Source organism: Botrytis porri (assembly GCF_014898465.1).
Source record: "Botrytis porri strain MUCL 3234 chromosome Unknown BPOR_001, whole genome shotgun sequence".
NCBI lineage: Eukaryota > Fungi > Ascomycota > Leotiomycetes > Helotiales > Sclerotiniaceae > Botrytis > Botrytis porri.
Genome location: NW_024066075.1, coordinates 47,087 through 71,623, shown reverse-complemented (window position 1 = coordinate 71,623; position 24,537 = coordinate 47,087). Strand labels below are relative to the sequence as shown.

Below are 24,537 nucleotides of genomic sequence, written 5' to 3'. Positions count from 1 at the left end.
GTTGTCCACAAGTCAATCTTGGAATTCATTCATTCGTCATTATTCAAGAGTATCGATCTCTAGATAGTCCTTAACCTTCCTCTAGTTCAGACCTAAAACGATACCCAAATAGGAAATAAGTCAGAGTCCCCTTTACAAAAATCCGAAACAAACGAATACAAACGAATATAAAGACTATTCATTGGATGAACCTTTTTCAACAATTTTTGGAATACTTGCTTTGTGTGTACCTAATCGGTAGGTACTTCCCAATCCAGCCTGATTACAGTAGTGTTTGCTTTTTTTGGAATTCCTATTATCTATTACTTACCTTGATGCACATCTACTTATTACTTCACTACTGGTGACTGGCTCGAGACTGGCTCAAAACTAATAGTAGCGGGACAAAAAAAATAAGCGAGAGTTTCCCCAAAAAACTTTTTATAATATCAAAGCCCTCCTCTTCTTCCCCTTCCTTTTCTTTTCTCTCCAAATCACAACTTCTACAAACACAAGCAAACTATCAAAACCACTAGATATACATAATACTCTCGTTCTCGGGAGTTGTTATCTAGTTTTCCCACCCCAAATAATTAAGAGCTTCACGTCGCAGTCTCTTTAAGAGTACTTTGCGCACTTTTTCACCCCACCTCCACCTACCAACCTTATCATTTTCTAGATTTCAAGCAAGAGCTTGTAATCTAGATTTTACTTCAACAACCCGCAAATATGGCTTCCGCTGATAAGGGTCTCGAGGAGATCCAAGAGGGTGAGTTACACTGATATTCTGAAGATGTCTTGAAGATGGATCCCACAAGATCGCATTGTGGGAAAGAAAGAAAAAAAAATCATTCAAGAGGAATAAGAGGACTGACCACTTTTGTTTCTTGCAGGACAAATCGAGTCCAACTATGACGAGACTGTCGACTCTTTCGATACCATGAACTTGAAGCCAGAGCTTCTCCGAGGTAGGATTGAAATCAAATCCATAAACAAACATATTTGGAGGGCTAAATTTAACATGGAATTACAGGTGTCTACGCTTATGGTTTCGAGCGTCCATCTGCTATCCAACAACGTGCTATTATGCCAGTCATCAAGGGTGAGTTCATCGAATATGCGACAGTTGTTCAGCATATCTAATACATTACAAAAGGCCATGACGTTATTGCCCAGGCTCAATCTGGTACCGGAAAGACCGCCACTTTCTCCATCTCCGTCCTCCAAAAGCTTGACCCCAACGTTAAGCAATGCCAGGCTTTGATCCTTGCCCCAACCCGTGAGTTGGCTCAACAAATCCAAAAGGTCGTTGTCGCCATCGGTGACTTCATGAACGTTGAGTGCCACGCATGCATTGGTGGTACCAGTGTTCGTGATGACATGAAGGCCCTTCAAGATGGTCCTCAAGTCGTTGTTGGTACCCCAGGTCGTGTCCACGACATGATCCAAAGACGTTTCTTGAAGACCGACTCCATGAAGATGTTCGTTCTTGACGAGGCCGATGAGATGCTTTCCGTAAGTCTAAAATCGTTCAGTTTTACTCGAGAACAATTTCACTAACAACTCTTGAAGCGTGGTTTCACCGAGCAAATCTATGACATCTTCCAACTCCTTCCTCAATCCACCCAAGTTGTTCTCCTCTCCGCCACCATGCCACAAGACGTCCTTGAGGTCACCACCAAGTTCATGCGTGACCCCGTCCGTATCTTGGTTAAGAAGGCCGAACTTACCCTCGAAGGTATTAAGCAATTCTACATCGCCGTTGAGAAGGAAGACTGGAAGTTGGACACTCTTTCCGATTTGTACGAGACCGTCACCATCACACAAGCAGTCATCTTCTGCAACACCAGAAGAAAGGTCGACTGGTTGACCGACAAGCTCACTGCTCGTGATTTCACCGTCTCCGCCATGCACGGTGACATGGACCAAGGTCAACGTGACTTGATTATGAAGGAGTTCCGTTCCGGTTCATCCCGTGTCTTGATCGCCACTGATCTTTTGGCTCGTGGTATCGATGTTCAGCAAGTTTCCTTGGTCATCAACTACGATCTCCCAGCCAACCGTGAGAACTACATTCATCGTATCGGTCGTGGAGGACGTTTCGGACGTAAGGGTGTTGCCATCAACTTCGTCACCGCTGATGATGTCCGCATGATGAGAGAAATCGAGCAGTTCTACAGCACTCAAATCGAGGAGATGCCAATGAACGTTGCTGATCTCATCTAAGCTTAATTTTCTTTTAATATACAATTTGGTAAATCACGAGTTCTCGGGCGTGAATGTCTATAAAAGGACCACAGCATCGAAACCCCCTTTGTAAGGGCAGTGATAGTGAGCGTAGCTGGTTCGCCCGGCGCGTGAGGATTTGGTCAATGGGTAGCATAAAAGTTGCTGCATTGGTTCCTGCAGCGGGATTATTTCTTGCGTATTTTATGGCATTAGAGGTTTGGGGGGTTCTTCTTTGCTTTTCAGTCTCTGTATTTAGGGATTCCTCATCGGTTGTCTTACGACCTCTATGTCTACTCAGATCTACCTACAGTTGGCTCAAAACTGGTCCATTCGATGTAGTACAATTGATGATAGATGCTGAGATCATTTTCCATAGATCCCGGCAAAAACAAGAATAAAAATGAATTAAAAAATAGTCAAATATTTCAGTGACGTCTGCATGTTTTCCTTTTAGAGTTATTCATTCATAACATCATAGTAACTCATTTTTCCAATCGTGTTGTTGTCACAAGTGCAGGCGGCGAGCTCGCTAAGCTGAGTAGGAACTGGGAAGAAGCTCACGTCGACCTTCACCTTTCATCGACACGCCATCATCCATTTTCTTACGTATAATACTCATGGTTCTTATTTAGCACTGAGCGCAGTAGGTTTACTATTATCACATCGTCTATTGATTTGGCATCTCATCTCTCTTTAATAAGTCATTCCTGTGTTTTTACTATGGAATCGGTATCCGCGAAGTCACCTCTCAAACGTGTTGGTTTGAGTCAAGGAGCTACAAATGGCATCCAAAGCATAGTCCATTTACAATTCCGAAAGGAACATCGTTCTCTCTTGACCCTCTTTGAGGATTTGAAAATTAAGATAGATAAGACATCTGCAGATGCAGAACGACGCTTTGAGGAATCACAAAAACAACTGAAGGATACCGAGAATCGATTGGAGAAGTTAGAAAATGAGTGGAGAGATTTGATGCAGAGGAATCGCAAGTGGGAGGATGAAGTGCGGAGTTTGAAGGAGAAGATGGAGAGGTTGAGTGGGCTGATGAGTGAGTTTTTGCTGCGGATAGAGTTTCGAATGTGTGAGAGGAACTGATGAGAATAGGTTTACAAGATGCATCTGCAGAGCTGATTCTTGCTCGTGGCGGTGATACAGAGTTGCGAAAGGATCAGTTGTCAGCCGAAACTACTTTGTCTGGTCATGGTGCGGATGCCGCGGATCTGCAGCAGTTGACGGAGCGACCTACCATGATCCCTCCTCGAGGAACTATCGATGCGCGTGAGCAACGTACGTCTGCATCCACTGCAGAGCAACGCCAAACAGTTTCACAATCCGTTTCAGTCTTGTCGGCAGAAATTGATGTATCTCTTAGTGATCGCAATCCTCGTACGCCAAACAGACGTCAATCAAGCCAAGCAATATCACCACTCACGCATGATGGTCCAATGAGTCCACCCCCTCCCCCTCGACTACCACTCGCAGCTACTACACCGACAAATAAGAAAATTCCCCCACTATCAAGCAAATCATTACCAAATGCAAAATCCCGCAAAGCTGCCCATCCCCCTCCATGGATCAATATCTCGCAGACCCCGGATCAAACCATCGAAGCCTATCTAGCTCTCGCAACAGAATATAACAAGGCTATTAAATCACGCAAATCTCGATTCGAGTTCATCGCTAGATTTATCAAAGGATTGCTAAAGGAAAATGATCGCGAAGTCTTGCTCAAGCAGCTGCAGAAGAAATTCCAGTCCCGAACTACGAAGGATGGTTTCGTGGAGGTTATGTGTGGATTTTCTGATGTGGGAGAGGGATTAGTGGATGCTGGATTGATTGGTGGAGTTGAAGGTACGAGTGGGAAGAGAGGTGCTCATGATGCCGGTATGGATCATGGAGGAATGGATACACTACACCAGAAGAGAAGAAAGACTTTGGAATCTCAAACGTCGAATGATGATGAGTTGTGAAATGTCTGTCTGCTTGCTGTGCTTCTTTGAAGAGAATGCTGGCTTGGGATGGGGGTATCTACTTTGTGGATGTGGGAAGATGATAGCAGTGTTATTGAATGTCAAAGTTGCATGCTCGGATGTTATACAGAGAAAATAATGGCTTGCATATTGAAGAAGTAGCTAATACATGGAACTGGAGCTTGAGATACTCGAAGGTAATAGCATCTACGCTTTGTCTCGCTGATATTACCATACAAATCTGGAATAATGTATGCTTACTTGTATGTAATACCTCATTCCTTACTGTGAAGAGATATAACCTAGATCCGTGTCACTTCGACTACTTGAGGTATAATATCTTGAAATTTAGCTTTGAGACTGAAATCTAAATATCCCTATTCTCCAAGATAGAATCAATGTGTAAACTATAGACATTGTAGATCACATAAACACACATCTATTGCATTACGCGACTTGACTTTTAGGCCGGTGAGTTGAATCATCCTCAACTCTTCATTATTCATCGGCTTGGGCAGCACTGCTTTCCCCGCCCCCCTGATAACGCCTCGTTTAATCCTCATTCTCAATCATTTCCTTCCCAAAGAAATCGTACAGGGCGATTTGAACCAAACCATGTCCCGTCCCGTCCCGTCCCGTCCTATCGTTCCATATCCTATATCCATTTAACCCACCCTATCCCATTCACAATCATGAAGGGCCATCCTCAGGTAACTCCTCAATTACCCCCCGTACAATCTCCATCAACTCATCCACATCCGGTCTCTCACTAGGTTCCACCTTCAAACATTTCCGCACCACCTCCCGTATACTTTCGCTAATACCACTATCTTCACTTTGTCCCGTCTGGTTCGTAGTCTTCTTCTTTCCACCAGCTCCTTCGTCGGGAAATCGCCAATCGCCTCCTAGTACGCAAATACTTAGACTTCCTCCTGTCTCGTCGCTGCGCATTTCGAAAGGTGATTTTCCGACAAGACATGCGTATAATGTGCAACCTAGTGACCAAATGTCGACTTTGGTGTCGATAGTACTGCCGGTTTTCACATCGAAGAGTTCGGGAGCGCGATAAGGCATGGTGGAGTGCTCAGCTGCTTGGTCTTGTACTGCTAGGGCGAGTGATCGGGATGTTATAGGTGTGGGTGAGGGAGCTAGGGATCCGAGATCCATTAAAATGGGTTGGACGCCGTCGTCGTCAATCATGATATTTCCTATTCTGGTGTTAGATAGCTTCACGCATTGGATTCTCCATGTAACATACCTGGTTTAATATCTCTATGCGCATATGCTCTAGCTCCTCCTGGCGCAATACCCTCTTGACTTATTGTAACTTCCCCGTCTATTAGCGGTTCCTGCTGTTCACTATCCTCATCGGTTTCTCTCCCTCTCTGTCTTCCCCTCCTCGATTCGACTTCTTCTTCAGCTTCCTGGTCTGCCCGCGCCGCATCCGCCCTGACTTTCTTCGCCTTATTCACACTATTCGCACCGCCTGGTCCGCCCTTAACCTTATATTGATGCATCGCCTTCAGAGCATTCAAAACTCCCAAAAACAAAACCATCAGTCTCTTCTCCGGAAACTTCGTATGGTTCACCAGATTCGCATTGATGATATCTTGTAAATTTCCGCGTCGATAATATGGTAGCAGGATATACACCGTCTTGGCTCCGGGATCTGATCGATCCGCAGAAACACAGTAATCCACGCTGTGGATGATATTTGGATGCGGCGAGAAGAGCGCATAGGCTTCTACTTCTTTCATGGCGAGCGCCACGGATTCTTGCCCAAATGGACATCGGATCTTCTTCACGGCGTAGGTATTGTCACTGCTGGTATCTTGGACGAGGTACACGTAGGAAAATCCGCCCTCGCCCAGTAATCGTAAGATCTTGAAACTGCGATTATTTATTTTGAGTTGCGGAGAGCCCGGGAAACAACTCATACAGTTTGTGAGGGTATATAATAAATCGAGAAAATACTGAGCCATTTTGAACTAGGAAATTGGGAGGTTGGACGAGTTGTGAGTATTTGGCTCGGAGGTTTGAGAGGGTGCGAGCTGCTATAGCTCTTGCGCGCGCAAAGTGGTATGTTTCGTATCTTTGTGGGGGTATTAATGAGATTGTTGCGCATGTGGCAATAGTGATGCAGGAACTTGGCAATGCGAGTTCTTAGATTGATTATGAGGATTTGATCGAGGTAATTGAAGTGTGTTGCTAGGGAGAGGTGTCTTTACTTCCTACGTACGGTTTATTGTTAACAAGGGACGGCTGAGTAAGCCACGGTATTAGCCACAATATATATTTAGATTTTGATCAATGAAGAACAAAATGTCGTTACTAGAACTGCAATCTGGAATCTGGGTGTATTTAAATCATTGCTTAACTGAAGGCATGCCTTGTTATCTTCTCAGTACATCTCGTTTCTACATATGTCTATTGAAGATGGTTCATGCGGTGCCAGTCAGTTAACAGTGCTCCAGTGAGCAGCAAAGCTTTCAATCTGGGGCATACTCAGCATTTCGCGGAGGGAATTGAAAAGACATATCAAACTATACAAGATGTAATCACATCTATCTCATAATCACGAAGCTTAGGGACAATACACTCTTCCAATGAGGTCCTATAAGAACTCAATGGCCATTCAAGGTTCGCATGAGAGATTCATCATCAACCTTTCACTCAGCCTATCATTTTGAACGCCCGCATATTGCACCCCATCGATCTCGCTGATCTCGTTATTGTTGTCGAATTAGAGAGGGTTGGCCAGCTCTCAGTTGCTTTCGATGATGAGATACCGTTCAGGGTAATCGATTGAGAGCTTTCCCTGGAGGGTAACTGGGAATATATAGGAAGGCCCTGCTGTTGCTGTCTGTGGTAAGTGTGAGGTAAGAGTGGTCATCGCGATGATGTCTAGAATAACCATAAGTGTGGTGGAGGAAAGGCGGATTCTGTCATGGCTTAAGATCCTGCCTCGATTCATCATCATCTATGTACGATGGAATCAACAATGTGGAGCCGGTATTAAGTTTTGTATATTTCATCGCATAAATGCAGCTATAAATGTTTATATCTGAGGCTTAGTTGACGATTTGAATGTGGTATCGAGTTTCTTTTGGCCTGTGAAATTAGTTACATGCATGAAGCCGTCGGAATAGGTCACAGGGTCCTTTGTAACACAAGCCAGAGAAAACTGGTACTACAGAAATAAACAGAAGCTCACAAAAGCCTATCGTCGTTTGCAAATTGGAGGGTTTCCTGCACCTTTTCAAGGCAGTGAGCGGCGCAGCGAAAAATGATTGGCCCTGCATGCGGGGTCATAGGCGGCTAAATCCTGCATGATTAAATACAAAATCAGCTCCAAAGTACGACTTGCATTCACAAAAAGCAAATTTTAAACTTGCACTGTCACTCGATACGAGGAATAGGCTTCCTGTTCGCGAAAATACAAACGAGTTATCCGACTGTATTTCAAGCACGCCCTGTTACGAGAACAATAGCCCGATTCCAGCAGCTCAGTCCCACGATCACATACTTTCCACTCAACTTTCATGAGGAATATCAAAAGCCAGGCATCTTTGCTTTAGTCCTGGCCATTCTCTCTGGCCCTTTTTCATCACATATGGCTCTCAACAAAGACGACCATGAGTCAGTAGCCGATCTTGATTCCAATGCCTCTACCATCTACACACCCCCTGCTACCATCCACACACCTCCATCTACCATCATCGGCGATGGTAACCGCGAGGACCAAGGCGATCAATGCTCTCACCACTCAAGCTCAGTCCCACGGCCTAATTACACCTACCTGATCCGCGCCTCCTCGTCTGGGAGACTCCTGACTTTAGACTCTGGGCGCGTTATCTTAGCCAAACCAGGCGATAACCGTGGCTCTAGCATCCACGTGAGTATAAAATCCCTAGACAATAAGCTATCTCGGCCCGTATTTTCACTCGGGTTATACTGAAAATTTCCGCTCAATAGTGGAAATGCACCGAGACCAATGGATGGCTCCATTTTCAGAATGCCGCTTCCGGTTGCTTTATCGGCCATAATTTCTGGGGCAATATACTTTGCACTGTATATTGGGCCAAAGAATGGGAGAGATTCAGTGTAAAGCCTACACCAGACGGTGGATATTATTTGATGATGCCGCATTGGTCGAGGCTATGGAAAGTTGGGATGAGGGGGGATTATCTAGCAAAGCTTGGGGAGGGGGAATCTGGAGACTCCGTGAATACTGGAGAGGGGGAGGGACAGATAATTGTCTGGGAGTTTATTGAGGTTTAGGCACGGCGTACTATGCTATCCAGTGATGTAAGTCCTGTGAGGATTGGCAACTGCTGTAGGATACTTTCTAGAGAATGATACGTCTGATTAGCGGTAAATACGCATCGAGATAGCGAAAGGCACAGATTGTAGATGGAGACTTCTAGACTTGTGTGCATATAAACCACTAGTCCCGGGTCTGATTTTCTCCGGGGAAAAAAGACAAAAATCACGGGGGAGTTAAACACACTCGAAAGTCGACTTTGGGTAACAATCTATATGAATAATTAATTACAACGCTTTCCATATAAACTTTTAAATACAACATGACGAACACGCAATTAATTATCTCTACACCCGAGGATAAGAACCTCGCCCCAAAACTTATGATCGCTAAAATGCCCACCATGCCAAGAACGCCTTCGCTTTGCAATCAATTACCATCCATATATACCATCAAAATTCGATATCAGCTTCTATTGTTTCCATCAGGCTCAGCGAAAGCCGATCCATTCAATTCGTGTACCTGCGTATTGCCAACCTCGTGCGCCTCATATCCATACCCATGGCCCATCTCATGTGGAATGTTAGATCCAGGCGAAGGTGAGAGAGAAGCGACTTGGTCCATTTTCATCTGGGAAGTCGCGTAGGAATTATCTTGCTGTGGCGCAGTATCGTATTTCCTCCGCCTCTTCATGAAAAATATAGTTCCAATAAGAGCAGCAATGGCAGCTACACCAACGGCGATACCGACAGCAATACCGATCTTTGCTCCGGTGCTAAGTCCTGAACTACTGCTACTATCACTAGTTGTGAGCGAAGAAAAGGCCGATATGGATGTGGCTACAGCTCCAGATGAACTGGGAGTAGAGCCAGAGGCTGCCGTTTCGGATTTGGAAGCTGATCCAGATGTCGAACTCGTACTAGCACCCGAACTGAAAGCGGTCACTGTCGGAACTGCAGAATTGCCATCGAAATTATATCCATTGATCTGAACAGCCTGAACCGGATGGTCTCTATCCAACACGCCAGTGAGTGTCGTATATCCATCTGCGGCGGGTGTCCAAATACTAACATATGTAATCGTAGCTCCGGAAGTGATGGTCGATGTGCATTGGCCGGGAAACGGTTGTGACATTATAGCCGATAGAGCGTAACCGCTAGGGCAACATCCACTCAGTGTAGAACCTGAGTTTACAACGGTGGTAACGGCTACGGTATATGCTTCCGGACATAGAAATGGTCCTAGTGAGATGGTCGTTGACGCAGAGGTTACTTGATTCCACCACGATCTTGCTTCAGAAGGCCAGCATCTCGTCGCGAATTTCTCGGCATTATTGTTAGGGTCGTAGGCGTAGATAACTGTGAGATTATTGGGAGAATACAATTCGGTTGTGCATTTAGGTATAAGGGGATAAACAGTAGTTAAAGGTATCCAAGTAGTCACCGCACCGGCTGGACCTTCAGCAGCTGGGTAACGCGAAGTTGGAGCAGACATTGATGATTAGCTTCACTAGATATTGCGCGAAGGAAAGTAAAAAGCGGTCGCAAGAAATCTAGAAAATGCAGGTCGCTGGTGATCTGATGCATTTACGAAATAGAGTGCGCTACTGGCCACTACCACCCTCATAACTCTCTTTGGACCCCTGTATCCACATAGGGTTTTTGAGTCTCCATAGCCAATTCGTGATACGCTGTAGTTAGATGGCGCGACAGTAAACTGTTGAACTCCTTGCGCCAAGTATACACGTCTGAGTGGAAGGATTGTTATCTTGTGGGGCCATGCTCCTAGGTAAGCTTAAATGGGGGCCGCCTTGGGTGTTGCCCTTGATTGACAAGGCTGGCACTGACAGTGTTTGTAAAGCAGCATTAAGAATAAAATTTGAGCCATCGCTTGCGAACTGTGCTCCGTATTTCATTGGCTCCCTCGCTCCTACGTGTGAAAGTACTGAAGAATTGATTACAGGGTGGCAGGGCTGAAGAAGACTGCAGACACGATAATGTGTCGAAATTTAGCCGGGACTCACCCCCTTTTGTGTCAGAAAACCCTTATTATAGATGTGACTGTGAAGAAAACACAAGTGAAGATCATGTGGCATTTACCCCAATCAGACGGAGGGTAAATCCGTAGATCCGAACAAGGAGCACTAGTTTGAACCGTTGTCCCACTTTGGACCTGTGCACGAGTTGGAACTTGGCATCTACTTAGTCTGTCCCAAATACCAACAAGTGGCCCTTTCACTGTGTGCTTGGTCGCCATGTCCAGATCCTAGTTGGGAAGCATTTCTTGCCCAATAATGAGAGAAATGCAGGCATATATGGCGGAGATTGGTTGCTGGGTTCTTGAAATTTGCATGTCAGTTCAAAATCAAAATCAACTCATTGTGGACTACACATACACAACCGCTCGCCTGCCTAGCCAGCCTAGATACTTTCTCCAAGGTTCAAAACATAGAAGCTATCTTGATTCTCCCGAATACATCTGTTTATAGCTTGTTCAATATGAAGATGGGTGACTACGAAATTGACCTCGAGACCCTGGCCAACAACCAACGATCGACCCCGGATATATGTGGTGATCCTCTTTGTAGTATTGTTAAATTACCAGGCTTCTTCAGGAACTCTTAGCCCGAGTATTTGCGAGTGAAAAATGGAAACCGAAATGAATAACGTTGCTTATGAAATCCATTAAAGTATGAATGAATCCTTCGTCGAAAAGGCCTTTAAACTATTCTCTCCGATGTCTTTCAACATGTTATGACCTTCCTGCAAACCCCGAATTTGTTCACCGGTTCTCTGAGCGGCGCAAGCTTTACCAAGAAGCATCCTGAGCGTCTCGTTCGATGCAGTAACCTGAGAGATAGCTTGGCATTTTTTCTCACATGGAGCAATCAATGCTTTGGATTCTCCGGGATATCCGACAAATGCTCCAATGACAGTACTACTATAGACATGAAAGAAGCCTTTGGATTGGTTAGCATGCGCTCATCTTGTTGATTACGAAGGCGGCGAATGGGAAAATCAATACGCGGATTCTATATAAAAAAAAGTTACTTCCTTCGCCAGTCCTTCAAACATTCCTAGATATCTTGTCAGACAAGGTAGTGACACTCGATTAAAGACGCACAATACCTTTCAGGGACCACCCAGAAGCTCCTTCTCATATATGGAAAATAGCTTTCATGATCCCCTGGAAGAACCGAAAAAGGTGGTCACAATTGCAGATTGAGCTTCTCTGTAACAGCATAATGATCAGTGGACTAGATAGTTCAAACATTAGATTTTAGCCATCCTCATAGCTTTTGACGTACCTAGAATTCTAACCGCCACATGGTTGGCTGAATTGTTGACCTTCACGTAGGTTACGCAAACTATTTCAACCGATTTGTTAAATTGATATCAAAGATCTACCATATAGCGGCACCAAGCTTCTAGGCTTTCTGGATAGGGTCCGAATTATTGAATGGACTGCGAGATGTAGCAGTCATTTTGTGTGCAGCCTTAAGTGCTATCAAGCAGTTTTGAACAACCTTTGGTAAGTACGAAATCAGGAAGTAGAGCTCGCTGTGGTCATAAATGATTGAGGAGCAAGAATAGTTGAGGAATTTAGATTTAGCGGTGCACCGCCTGCGAGGCACTCCCTTTGAGTCGCTTGCATTAACAGACAGGAGAGTTGATAGGTGACAATACGAGTAAGAACTCAAGCAACACGCCGGCACTTGCAGCAGATGAGGAGGGAATCTGCAGGCAATGTAATTCAATCCACAGCTTGAATCAAAAAATCAAGAAAAAATCAACAATTGAATGCAACATATAGCCTGGTTATGGAAGAGATAGCATAAATACAATCGCCTGGTTCATAGGAGATTTTTATACTGTTGTTCTTCTTTCTGCTTCTCGGAATATAGATGTAGATATTTACCTTAAACATCGTATATCCTCTATAATACAACGTTTAGACAATTGAATCTCCATATGAGTCGTTCATTCGTGGCATAATCATGACGGGCCCTTATGCGCCGAACTTTGACTCCTTGTATGGGTATCTAACTTCGTCATCCTTCCTCATCCATAATTGCTTCTTCTTCTTGGTTACGACATGTTCACCCCAAACTTGCTTCGCATGTTGCTTCATGAACTTCCTAATAAATCTAGGGTCCCAAAGCTCACTAGCTACTCCGAGGTCCTTGCAGCAGCGCATTAAGGCATTCGATTTGCATCCTTCGGTGGCGGTTGGAATTCCTTCGGGGGAGAAATAGTCTTGTTCACCACGGGCCACGGATACTAATCTGCAAAGAAGAACATTAGCTGTGCTCACTTCAATGATAGTAATGACCCCCAAAGACTTACCGTCCATGAGCAACGAGAGCATATTCTCTTGTGATACTCTTCTGCGTAACAATTGTTTCCCCTCTTGGTGCCAAACCCCATCCACCAGGTCCAAACGCCCTATTTAATATTCTTCGATATTTGATTTCTGGCAAGTATATAATACCATCTGGCTTGACCTCCACATCATCGGCAGGGATTGGTGCAAGTAAAATATCTGCAGCTTCTTTGGAAAATGGCTGCGACGATAAACCGTGGAATGATCTTGCCCAGTCGACCTGTCTAGCTCCCTCATCCAAGATCAGTGGTCCATCTGCAAGTCCCTCAGTCATATCTGTGATGGGTGATTGAGCATCTATGACATTTTCTGGCTCCTTGGGTTTGGCCGCAGGGGTTGCATAGCTTGTGGGAGGCTTCGTTGCAGTCGTCGTTCTTGGTGTGTAGCTCGAACCTGGAATCGCCGCATTTCGAAAGTTTTGAGAGAAGTGTCTTGATTGACAAGTCAAACTTGTAATTTTTGATGCTGCTGAGAATCTTGATACCGATGTCGCTGCATCAGTAACTATTGAGCGTGAAGCTCTAGGTATAAATGCTGCCATGTCGATGTGTGAGGAAAAGATGTTTGTTCTTGGTGGACGCGATTATTCTGTGTTCACAAAAATGTGGCGCGCTTCAGAGGACGACCAATTTTCGTTCAAAAATTGATTTTCAACTACATCAGACAACAACCGAGTAAATTCAATTACAAAACCACTTAATGTGAACTTATGCTGTTACTTCTCGTGATGTGAATTTTGTTGTCTACAACAATGTACAGCTGGCTCTCGCAAACCATATTCATCAAATTCATACAATTATTCTACCCCTCATGTCCTCGATGATCTCTCCAGTCAATCTTTCCACCCATGCAATATCCATGACATATCACGCATCCTTCGTTGATGTCCTCTGATCATTTTGATGCTTCTTCCAACATTTCTTAAAAGTATCAAGCTGCATATTCATGAGACGTCAGCCATGCTATCGCCGGCTCAATTGAGTCCCCACGTGATTTAACGCTAAGAGGAGCTTCCTCATACCTCTGCTTTGCACAGTCTCCAGTCTTTCTTTTCAAAATAGCAATCAGTCATTTTCGAGTTCTCTTCTGCGGGTTGATTCAGCGTCCATCTCTTCATTCTCTATTGCTGATTGATCGAGAGATCTTGACTTACCCGCACATCCAGTGCTAAAGATTCGTTTGTCCCTGCCAATTTGAGTCAGTGATCAGACCCGAGTTGTTGAGGTCAACAGATTTTACCATTCATCAGGCTCATCATCACCCTGGACATCCGTCGCAACGGGGGGGTTCTCTCCTGATTGATTTGACATTTTTGGGGTGCTGTGTGTTCTTCACGGTGGAATTTGGAGAATTACAATAGCTCTTGGAGAACGTCGAACAGGAGTTTTTGCTGTTGGTAGAGCCTCGGTTGTGGCCCAGTGACTAATATTTGAGTCGAGGAAAAATGGTTCCAAGAAAGATGGACGTCCTGGTCTACTCAGGTATACTGAATCAACAGTTTTTTGAGACTCATTCTAAGTTTTTTGATAGGCAATGGGAGTACAATTGAATCCGTCCGCCACTGTCTTTATACATTACGGCGTTTGCTATCGCCAAGTTACGCAGTGATTCCTGTTAGTGATAATATCATTCTGAAAGAGCCTTGGACCGCTTCTTGTGCTCTTCTTGTATTCCCAGGGGGTGCAGACCAAGGATACTGCCGTTCCCTCAATGGAGAAGGCAATAGACGTATCTCACAGTATGTGCGTAGAGGTGGTGCCTATCTTGGATTTTGTGCCGGAGGCTACTATGGTACCTCAAGATGTGAGTTCGAGGTCGGCAATAAAAAGCTCGAGGTTGTTGCGCCACGAGAACTACAGTTCTATCCAGGCACCTGTAGAGGGTGTGCTTACAAAGGGTTTGTGTACCACAGTGAAGCGGGTGCAAAGGCTGCAGAGGTCAAGATTGAGGGCTCGCTTCAAAATGGAAATGCTTCTCAAAGTTTTAAATCATATTACAATGGTGGGGGTGTTTTCGTCGATGCAGGAAAGTTCAAAGATCAAGGGGTGGAAACGCTTGCTACCTATGTGTATCCTATTGATGTTGATGGCGGAGAAGGTCCCGCAGCGGTCGTCTATTGCAAGGTCGGTGAAGGCGGAGCGATATTAACTGGGCCGCATCCAGAGTAAGCTTGATTTGCTTGATGCTTGAATACATACTTACAGTTTCTCAGATTTGCTGCCGTGAATCTGGACCCCACAATTAAGATACCTGGATACTCGGACCTTGTGAAAGATTTGGCCGCCGATGACGACTCGCGAACAAAGTTCTTGAAAGGGTGTCTATCAAAATTGGGGTTGACTGTGAGCGAAGAAACTTCCACAGTGCCGTCTCTATCTCGCCTCCATCTTTCATCTATTCATCCACCCTTTATTCCAGAGTTGCTGGCATCATTGGAAGAAATAATCGAAAAAGAGAATGGTGAAGAGATTATCAAGGGCGAAAACGACACCCTTCACCTTGAGAAACCAGAGAGTAGCTGGTCAGTTCAATCTTTAGTAAAGTCGCTTTCTAATGCAGTCGTTCCTACATCAGAAGAGAAACACACTGTTGAGTCAGCTGAAGCAGATGATGGAATCATTGATTACAATGCTATTCCCAAACGAGTCATTCTCCATGAGACGGAATGGCCGAGCACAAAGGAAACACCATATTTCAATCACCATGCATTTTACTCCAATTTGCAACTCTATCAGCGAGAAAAATCCAGCGAGGCCGAAGAATTTGGAAATACTATTCTATATGGAGAGGTGGTTACTAGTACCAATACAATGTTGGAAAAGTGAGGCCCCCGTTCCTTGTTTGAATTGAATCCTCCCTAATGTACTCTAGAAACTCGAAGCTTCTTTCTAGGCTTCCAACGGGCTTCACTTTTACAGCTACAACACAAGTTGCCGGACGTGGCCGCGGCTCTAATGTTTGGGTTTCTCCTCTTGGGTGCTTGATCTGGTCTGTTTGTATGAAACATCCCTTGGAAATTGGACACAAAGCACCAGTTGTCTTCATACAGTATCTAGCAGCAATAGCTATTGTTGAAGCTATTCATTCATATGATAAAGGCTATGACACAGTACCAATTAAGCTCAAGTGGCCCAATGATATCTGTACGTTCTTTTCTTCATCCTTTAAAGCTCGTTCTAACAATCATAGATGTCCAAGATCCATCTAAGCCCGGAAGAAAGGAATATGTAAAGGTTGGGGGTATTCTCGTCAATTCCTCGTATTCATCTGGGAACTACGATCTGGTCGTAGGTATAGGTCTCAATACCACAAACGCAGCGCCAACAACATCACTCAACGCTCTCTTACCACCACATCTCACACCTTTCTCTCTCGAAAAACTCCTTGCTCGCTTCCTCACGAAATTCGAAACCATCTATAGAACTTTCTGTAGAAATGGCTTTGATAAAAAACTGGAGGAAGCGTATTATAAACACTGGCTGCATACGGATCAAATAGTTACCTTGGAGACAGAAGGTGGTGCAAGGGCTATCATTAGGGGTATTACTACGGATTGGGGATTGCTACGCGCGGAAGAGTTGGGCTGGGAAGATAGACCTACAGGAAAGGTTTGGGAGTTGCAGAGTGATAGCAATAGCTTTGATTTCTTGAAGGGACTGTTGAAACGAAAGGTTTAATCAAAATCGGGCGGAGACAAAATATGTTTCTTCGGTTTAGCAGTACTTGTACGTCAGATGAAGATAGATGAAGAAAATTGCTTGACAACGTAGCATCCAACCCTAAACTCTGGAATGCAAGTTTGGGAGGGTGAGATTTCTATCTAAGTATTGATAGGTTACATCGCTTCCCTGATATTCTTACAAAGAAGGCTTGCTGGATATATGCTTTTGCAACTATCGCCTCTTCTACATTTTCTGAGATGTTGCTTGTTGATGACTGTCTCGGTGTGTTGAATCGACGTTGAATTAGAGAATGTGAGCTTGCGGAGTATGTTCCAAGGGTTTAGAAAACTAGTCATGTGTGTGCAATGGTTCAGGATTACCGCATTTCATGGTTCGATTCTTGAAGTAAATAATGTATGTACACATGCAAATGCAAATACAAAAGCCAAAGAACCAAAAAGCATCTCCTTTTTGAAAAGAATAAATAAGCACAGGGATTAAAAGAACTTCATCTAAATCCTCACATCCAATCCAAAATTTGATAAAAAACTTACATTCAGCTAAAGAACTAAGCTAAATGTAGAAAACGGCATGGCTTGATAGTCCATCACCAAAGAAGAGGAGCTAGATTGCTAGCGTGCCTAGAATTAAATACCCAAAGAAGAGAAAATCTTCTGTAAACCGTGTAAACTCCAAACCGAAACCGAATCCTGATACAAAAATTTCAATCTGTCAATTAGACGGGAGGACCAGCGACTTTGAAGGGGTGGGCTTCGGTGTTGAAAACCCATTGGTTGACACCGCCGCTTCCGACTTGGTATTCTGCGTCCTATTTGATGAGTGTGAGTACGAGTTGGATAAGGGAAAAAGGGAGGGGGGAGGCGGGGAGAAAGAAGGAAGGGAAGCTTACATCTCCGTGAATCAAATATGCATATTTCAAAACCTCCGCAAACAAGAAACTATCCTGGAAATCACTGAAACCACCTCCATTCGCCGCATTGACATTTTGGAGTTCAGCAAATCCACTACCGGTTCTGTGGTTGCAAAGTCAGTTCCTAGACTTTTCAAAAGTCATATGGCTCAATGAAGTCATACCTCGCCGTCGCATTAATAGCAACAAATCCATTCCAGCTCCAGTCGCGATATTTCTCATCTCCAGTTATACGATAAGCATAATAGAAAGACTCAAGAACTTCGGGTCTCAGGATATAATCTGAATTGGTGATATAGAAACCGGCTTTCTCATAGAAGGCGAGTTGGTCGGCAGGTGGTGGGGGGTTTCGGGTATCGTTGGCAGAAGTGTTACTCTCTACCCATTGGAAAACTTCGGGTCCGATACCGGTGAGTGTGCTGGCGTAGGTGTCTTCACAGCCGGTGACGAGCTCGAGTCCAAAATCAATGTACTTTTGCTCCTTGAGTACGAGACCTGCGAGGAGGAAATTGCCTCCGTCGAAACAAGCAACTGTGTGTCGATGTCAGTTTTATAGTTCGACTAACTTGAAGTCCATTGGTGATGAGTGAGTGCACTTACGATGCTCGGAAACAAAAACACGTGTTTTGTTTTGGTAGGCGGCCATAAAGGTCAAATCTGGACGAGTCGAGGGGTGACTAGCCAGATGCTTGATGGATGAATCTGCAGCTGCGATCCATCTTTCCTTGTATTTGCCAAATCTAGTTGAGTCATACACGTACATCTTGATGAGATACTCGTAGAAACTGTCATCGCCACCTACCCAACCTCCGCTCGCGTCTTGGAAAAGTCCTGTGTTGATATCCACATTTGTACCGAGCAAACCTATGGCATTAATAGTCAATTATTGTCTTCAGGATGAGAATGTAAGTGGAAAATGGCAATTCGGGGTTAGATCAGGGGTTACAAGACAAAGAAGATGGAACAACCAAACGAGACATGGAGTCGGACTGATCTGAGATGGAGCGGGATAATAAAAGACTGAGTTAATGCATACCAGGCCATGGTGAGTTGTATTCGGGCTTTGGGTCCAAAAGATACGATTCTCCCTTTTGTGAGAGTTTAGCATAAGTGTCGTTACCGGTTAAATCAGACAAATGGGTCCACTCAAGAACCAGTGAGCCAATTGTGGCGATTCCGTTTGTGGTAGAACCATCAGTGCTTGGAGGATTGAAATAAAGATTGTTGGCTGGCACTCCTGAAGGCGTATCAAATGCAAATGCCATATTGTCAGCTAGGCGTGCTGCCTGAGCAAGAACATCATCGACGGCCGTGTCGTTAGAATTGAGGTTGGAAAAAGGTCCTTTAAGGAGATCGTAACCTGAAATATGTAAGATAAATGGGCTTTGAAGATAGACAGTGGAGAACTTTACCAGCAAGCAGCCCACCAACATATCTGATAGTAGTCTCAAACAGTGAAACTTGGGAACTAGTTTCGTCGAAATTGATGGTTGGGATCCAATCTAAAATTACATCTACAATTTCCGGAATCTCCATGATGATTGCCGTGCTGAATGCATCGACAGCAGAGGCTCCCCACCCATTCCTTTTTGCAAGTTAGTTCGGGTATTGTGATGCATGTTTTGATTGTTATACCTGGAATCTGAGTAACTATTCGCAATTGGATGAAGCTCGTCATGAGGGAAGGCGTATTTGTAATATCCATCCCAAGCAAACGAGAATGCCTCTTTGACAGCAGCCTGTCGATCTGTAGCGGAAGTTGCTGATCTGTCATAGGTTTGTCCCTTTTCAGACTGAGGACCATGAGGTGCAGCCAACGTAGTTAAGCATAGAGATGCCAACGCAGGCGCGGTTGTAGAAGTGAAACGCATTGTAATATCAAGTCCAAGAACTATCTACGGGGAGTCACGAACCTATTTGAGATTAGCATTCCCTAGAGTTATTGGCTTTTGGCTGCTTGATAACTTACAATATTTGCAAAGAATAGAGGTAAACGAACGAACTGCTTGTCTTTATATGAATTCTGGAGTTGAAATCCGAATTTGGCAGAAACACAGAGCGGGAGAAGGCTACGTGGGACGAAGGTTCAAATAGATCAAAATGAAGTTTCCTGCAACACTAGCCTTCATGGGAATTGGTGAATCACTATGAAGTTCCAATGATGATGACAAAGAGGGGTAACTCAATAGTGAATCCAGCGAGCTACTACTCGGGTGCCTCGAGGAGATCTGAGTCTAGGAAGGAAGGCTAGAAGAATCTAGATAGAAAAGAAAGTGTAAAGTTGAGGGATTTCAACGTTTTCTTGAATATAGCAGATCACACAACATAGGAGGAGTACAGAATTCGTAACTCCATGAACCTAATGGTTCACATGAGGATAAACCTGCAAGGAACACTCGGATTGAACACCAAAAAGCTTAACTTCCGAAGATCCTGTCACCGGCCAGAAAAATCCTGAATATATATTGAATATGTGCATTGATTTCTTCCCCTACCGAGTTGTTTTTGGCGTGTTCTGCGTGGTAGTAGGCGCACATGCACCAACGTTAAGTCACGTCGAAAGCCTCCATTGGCATTTGACTCTCGGATAAGCGCATTTTATGCGGGGAATTTGATAGTATGATGATAGTTGTTCTAGAGCAATGTTGATCATATGCGCCGGCTATATGAGCTTCCCTATACGTGTTAGGTCAAGTATATGAACCTAGTATACATGTAGCTGCATGTTTCTCAAGGTCATTATTGAGTACCGGATAAAGTAACGTTGTAGATATTGGTGATAAGAGCTACTACTTCAACGAGCAAGCGTATTGGGCCAAAGAATGAGGGGAAATCGACGTACGACAATGTACGAGAATGCATCAAAATGAAGAATTGCATTCTCAGTTTGGATTTCACGACGTATTTGTAAAGTGTTCGCGAAAGCGTCTGAGTGAACGGAGATTTCTTGTGAAGATGCACGAAATGTTTGTGGAGAAGGTCACAGACCATAATTAGACAAATCAGACAAATCAGACACCACGAGTCAGATCTACTAGCTAATTAATAAGTACCAAGGTGTACCAAGGTAGTATCTTCAGCAATCCAAAGACAAAACTCTTTCTCTCAAACCCCTGGAGCCAAAGATAATAGAAATGCCGAAGAAGATCAATCAAGAATCAATACCTACATGCCTTCTCACTGATTAGTACCTATCGCGTATGAAATCACGTGTAGATCCAATCCATATCGGATGAGTCCGAGCGAACAATCTCACTCGGGATTCTATTCCATCGATCTACTTTGAAGATCTTCAGCGGTCAACAAATACTTCAAGAACGGTTAATTTATTCTTTGCAGTAAGAGATACTACAGAGTATAATCTTATCCCGCGTGAGTCTGCACGTTAACTCTTCTGGGGTATCAATAACTAAGGTCTAGGATACCACAATCCGCATTTTCCGGACCTCTTCCCCAAACATGTGGTGATCATCTTTACTCAGTCCAATGGTTCCATCTCCATCTGCATCTCGCAGCCAGTTTCAAGGATCAGGGGAAATAAGGTATCATTGCATGTTGTGCGTGATGCTTTCATGTCTGCACGAATCCACCACTGTCGGCGTATCTTGGCCCGCTCCATCATTGTCTGCGCGGATAAAACGCCTAACTGTTTGTTGATAATATCCAATCGACCGAGAACCCAGTTGTACAAATGTTGTGGTACACCAATTCCTCCACCAGCGATGATTAACGGCCAAACCATCAAGAACACTGGTATACCGCTCATTTGAGGTAACAATGTTGGACGTTCCACTAGTGTGGCATGGTCAAAATAACTAGAGATGCTAGTGCAAATATCTGTTGCCATCCTGTCGATTGTTTTTAATGCTTTCATCTTTTGAACTAAATGTTCAGACGTAAGGTATTTTATCCTATTCAAATGCTCGAGAAGAAGTTCCTTCAATAATATTCTCATCCGTCGATGGTGATTAAACATTCGCGAAACCCGGACATCACAATATTCGTGACATTTCCCATTGAAAGAACTCCCATCTAGCAAGTCTCTGCTCCGTACAGTAAAATCCCATTCAAGAGGGAGATTTGCTTCCCATCGCTCCAATTCGCCATCCAGGAAAGCTACTGCCGACACCATCCCAAGTGGATCTGTAAACGCTTTCGCCCTGATGGATGCATGGAGATTGATAAATAGAATAACAATCTCAACTAGCGCAGAAGCAGTCGCATCTTGCGTTCGCTTGTTCTTTAGAATAAGCTTGGAAAGCTCTATTAGTTGCGTCGACGGGAGGTTGTCCTCCTCAAAGTATTTGATATGTGCAGCGAAAAAGAATAGCAACTGGAGTTTCGTGGTCGGTTTGTTTTCCTCATAATTTCTCAAAGCTATTGTTTTCACTAGACCTAAATCACCGTCGAAATGCACAGAAAGTGAACGTGATTCACGAGGTGCATCGTTCATCAACTAAATTGCTAAGAGTTGTTTCGTGGTTCTTGAATGGCGACACTTACCTGAAAGATGATCAACATCACAGCTTTTTGTAGTGGTCCTTCAATACTTGCATTCACAACATCTTAAAGTTGCCGAATCACAAAATTCACAGTATTGTAATGCTTCTTTCTTGCAATCGCCATCAAAATGGGATTCTTGATGGCGTTTGAAAATCCAGCCAGTCCCACTGAAGAAACTGCTTCTAACGTTCTTCTTTGCACAAACGATTCGACAGACATCGTTGGCATTAGATCAAACCCATTATGTGTGCTTTTTAGTGGAACTGTCATATAATACGTGAGGAAGAAAGTTATCCTTTTATCATTCAAAGAACACCAGTCTTTGGTTGTGGGAAGTTCGAGATGGCAGATTTTCCAGATCCGAATTCTGACGTTGAGTCCGAGGCCTTGGTTGGTAGTTGTGTAACAGGATATGGAATCCTGACTTTTCCATCTTGAGGAGACCTTTCGACTCTCACAGTAGATGCATTGTTTACGGAATTGGCTTTTCGCAAGGTCCTTCCATTCTCATCTCGGAAGCAAAGTTCTAGCTGATCTCGATATCCTGGACATATCTTGTCCACTCGTATACATTGTGTAAAAGCCGGCAACTTCTGATCACACTAGGAGAATTTTAGAACTAGTGGTATTGATTGGGGTGGAGTTATCGAACTTTTATTCTTCTCTTTCGGCAGCATAAACATGCCTTGCTTGGCTTTTCCGCAAAAACCATGGTGGTTGTTTTTACAATCAACAGATTATGAAGCCAGTCCCGAACTGGTTTACGAATTGTTCATCACGAGAGAGCACCAGCTCCTATTCGGTTGTGAGTGGATGAAATCTGCAAGTAAGCAGCCTTAGCGGATATGTATGTCGCGCAGATACCTCGCCATATGCTATTTGACTGGTGGAAAGCAGATTATTGGTAAAATTATGAATCTATTCAAACATATTGTCCATAGTATTTTGTAAATCTCAAAGAGCTGACCGCGATTAAGGGTATTTGATAGTATTTACGTCCAAAAGCACTATTCCGGAAAGAGTAACGAATTCGCCATGTCGGTTGCGACTTGGGGTGAGCATGAGGGTTGGCTCCGTCCTCTGATCAATGAATCGACTACAGTTTATAAGTGATGTTTTTCTGTATTGGTAAATTGAAAGATACCCTTAAATGATGACAAGCGATAAGAATAAGTGTTTCCAAGTGCATAGCTAAGTAAACTTATAAGTATATCAACAGATTGTAAGAGTTTAGACCCCAGCTTATCGCACACTAAGCGAAAACATACTAAAAACCCTTCTTTCTTCAACTTTTAAATTATATATTAATTCAATCAATTTATAAATTAAATTTATAAAAATAATAAATAAGATTTAGAATTATTGAAGTAATTCAAAAAAACAAATGAAATATTTTTAGCTATTTTTTTGATAAAATTATAGATTCTTAAAATTGAAATTATTAAAAAACTTGAAAAAGTGGTTTTTTTTGTATAAGAAAAGTATTACATATTATAAATTTTGAAAAATTTTAATTTTAAAAACCTATAACTTTATCAATCTTTATAATTTCAAGAATTAATTTAAATCGAATATTCTTTATATAACGTAACTTGATTAGAAGTGGGTTATGTCATGATATGGGTTACAAAAATCATATTTTCCTATTTGACTTTATCCTACATGCTACAGGGTGATCTACAACTATTACTGATCCAATTAAACTATTACTATCCTTTTCCTCTTCTATCTCCCCTTTTATCTAATCAATTTAATACTTGGATAGTTTACTACGTTGTTGTTTTAATAAGAGTATCTATTCAACCTCCTTAATAATTTTCAATATTTCTTTAATATTAAATACAAATTTATCTTTTAATTTTATTCTCTTTCTATTTTTTCATTTCTTTCATATTTCAAGTAACTCTTTATATTCTTGAAGTTCCTTTCGAAGAATAGCATTTTCAGTATTTAAGCTTTCAATCTGATGAGTTATTCGCTTTGTATATCTTTGTACTAAAGAAGTAAACAGATTATTAGTAGATAAAGCTGAATTGAATACCTTATTTGCTTGTCACAGCTCAATATCATTCAGGAGAAAGCTATTAAGTAAAGAGAGATCTAAATCTTTTAGATTTGCTAATGTATTTGGAGTGGAAGGTAATAGTAAAAGCAAAGTTGAAAGATTATTTAGAACTTAATAAGAACTAAATGAATTCAAACCTGCTTCTTTCCATTCGCTTTTGATATTTTGATAAATAAAACCTTTTTCTTTTATCTTTTGAAAAAGCTATACCCAATCAGATTGTTGTATTTGTTATATTTCTGTTCGAGAATATCAATCAACCTCTTAAATATAATATCACTTCATCGATCCATACACTCCAACATCCAATAGCTGAAGTAAATATGAGCAATAAGGTAGTAGAATAAAAAGATCAATCTCCTTCTTAATATAAAAAGCAATCAAACTTCCTATAATATGACTAGAATAATCATCCATAATCAATAATCGAGACTGATCTCCTAATATTTTTCGAGATTCTAGCTCAAAAACCTTATATATCCATTCAAAGCCATAACTATTAGAAGTCCACTCACTATTGCTTGTTGAGAAATACCAGTTTGAAGAAGTGT

At 43.0% G+C, this 24,537-nt stretch overlaps 10 protein-coding genes across 10 annotated transcripts; 4 read left to right on the top strand and 6 right to left on the bottom strand.

Annotated features, from left to right (window-relative positions):
* Positions 1-708: 708 nt before the first annotated feature.
* EAF01_000020 (uncharacterized protein) lies at positions 709-2,205 on the top strand (the record flags this gene model as incomplete). The annotated part of the gene is made up of 5 exons (XM_038908270.1): positions 709-748; positions 873-947; positions 1,013-1,081; positions 1,136-1,494; positions 1,552-2,205. The coding sequence occupies 5 exons, from the start codon at positions 709-711 to the stop codon at positions 2,203-2,205; spliced, it is 1,197 nt and encodes a 398-aa protein (XP_038775176.1).
* Positions 2,206-2,928: 723 nt separating this feature from the next.
* On the top strand, positions 2,929-4,178 carry EAF01_000019 (uncharacterized protein; the record flags this gene model as incomplete). Its single annotated transcript, XM_038908269.1, has 2 exons — positions 2,929-3,256; positions 3,313-4,178. 2 exons carry the CDS (start codon positions 2,929-2,931, stop codon positions 4,176-4,178), a joined length of 1,194 nt encoding a protein of 397 aa, XP_038775175.1.
* Positions 4,179-4,868: 690 nt separating this feature from the next.
* EAF01_000018 (uncharacterized protein) lies at positions 4,869-6,160 on the bottom strand (the record flags this gene model as incomplete). Its single annotated transcript, XM_038908268.1, has 2 exons — positions 4,869-5,386; positions 5,437-6,160. 2 exons carry the CDS (start codon positions 6,158-6,160, stop codon positions 4,869-4,871), a joined length of 1,242 nt encoding a protein of 413 aa, XP_038775174.1.
* Positions 6,161-7,791: 1,631 nt separating this feature from the next.
* On the top strand, positions 7,792-8,459 carry EAF01_000017 (uncharacterized protein; the record flags this gene model as incomplete). The annotated part of the gene is made up of 2 exons (XM_038908267.1): positions 7,792-8,073; positions 8,154-8,459. 2 exons carry the CDS (start codon positions 7,792-7,794, stop codon positions 8,457-8,459), a joined length of 588 nt encoding a protein of 195 aa, XP_038775173.1.
* A 448-nt stretch (positions 8,460-8,907) lies between these two features.
* EAF01_000016 (uncharacterized protein) lies at positions 8,908-9,936 on the bottom strand (the record flags this gene model as incomplete). The annotated part of the gene is made up of 1 exon (XM_038908266.1): positions 8,908-9,936. The coding sequence occupies one exon, from the start codon at positions 9,934-9,936 to the stop codon at positions 8,908-8,910; it is 1,029 nt and encodes a 342-aa protein (XP_038775172.1).
* A 2,514-nt stretch (positions 9,937-12,450) lies between these two features.
* EAF01_000015 (uncharacterized protein) lies at positions 12,451-13,366 on the bottom strand (the record flags this gene model as incomplete). The annotated part of the gene is made up of 2 exons (XM_038908265.1): positions 12,451-12,727; positions 12,789-13,366. The coding sequence occupies 2 exons, from the start codon at positions 13,364-13,366 to the stop codon at positions 12,451-12,453; spliced, it is 855 nt and encodes a 284-aa protein (XP_038775171.1).
* Positions 13,367-13,691: 325 nt separating this feature from the next.
* On the bottom strand, positions 13,692-14,135 carry EAF01_000014 (uncharacterized protein; the record flags this gene model as incomplete). The annotated part of the gene is made up of 4 exons (XM_038908264.1): positions 13,692-13,760; positions 13,847-13,911; positions 13,979-14,010; positions 14,065-14,135. The coding sequence occupies 4 exons, from the start codon at positions 14,133-14,135 to the stop codon at positions 13,692-13,694; spliced, it is 237 nt and encodes a 78-aa protein (XP_038775170.1).
* Positions 14,136-14,269: 134 nt separating this feature from the next.
* EAF01_000013 (uncharacterized protein) lies at positions 14,270-16,502 on the top strand (the record flags this gene model as incomplete). The annotated part of the gene is made up of 5 exons (XM_038908263.1): positions 14,270-14,306; positions 14,356-14,989; positions 15,038-15,646; positions 15,697-15,968; positions 16,015-16,502. 5 exons carry the CDS (start codon positions 14,270-14,272, stop codon positions 16,500-16,502), a joined length of 2,040 nt encoding a protein of 679 aa, XP_038775169.1.
* A 721-nt stretch (positions 16,503-17,223) lies between these two features.
* Positions 17,224-19,289, bottom strand: EAF01_000012 (uncharacterized protein; the record flags this gene model as incomplete). Its single annotated transcript, XM_038908262.1, has 7 exons — positions 17,224-17,316; positions 17,398-17,521; positions 17,583-17,949; positions 18,019-18,282; positions 18,455-18,778; positions 18,831-19,003; positions 19,054-19,289. The coding sequence occupies 7 exons, from the start codon at positions 19,287-19,289 to the stop codon at positions 17,224-17,226; spliced, it is 1,581 nt and encodes a 526-aa protein (XP_038775168.1).
* A 1,607-nt stretch (positions 19,290-20,896) lies between these two features.
* Positions 20,897-22,140, bottom strand: EAF01_000011 (uncharacterized protein; the record flags this gene model as incomplete). The annotated part of the gene is made up of 2 exons (XM_038908261.1): positions 20,897-21,874; positions 22,012-22,140. 2 exons carry the CDS (start codon positions 22,138-22,140, stop codon positions 20,897-20,899), a joined length of 1,107 nt encoding a protein of 368 aa, XP_038775167.1.
* Positions 22,141-24,537: the final 2,397 nt, after the last annotated feature.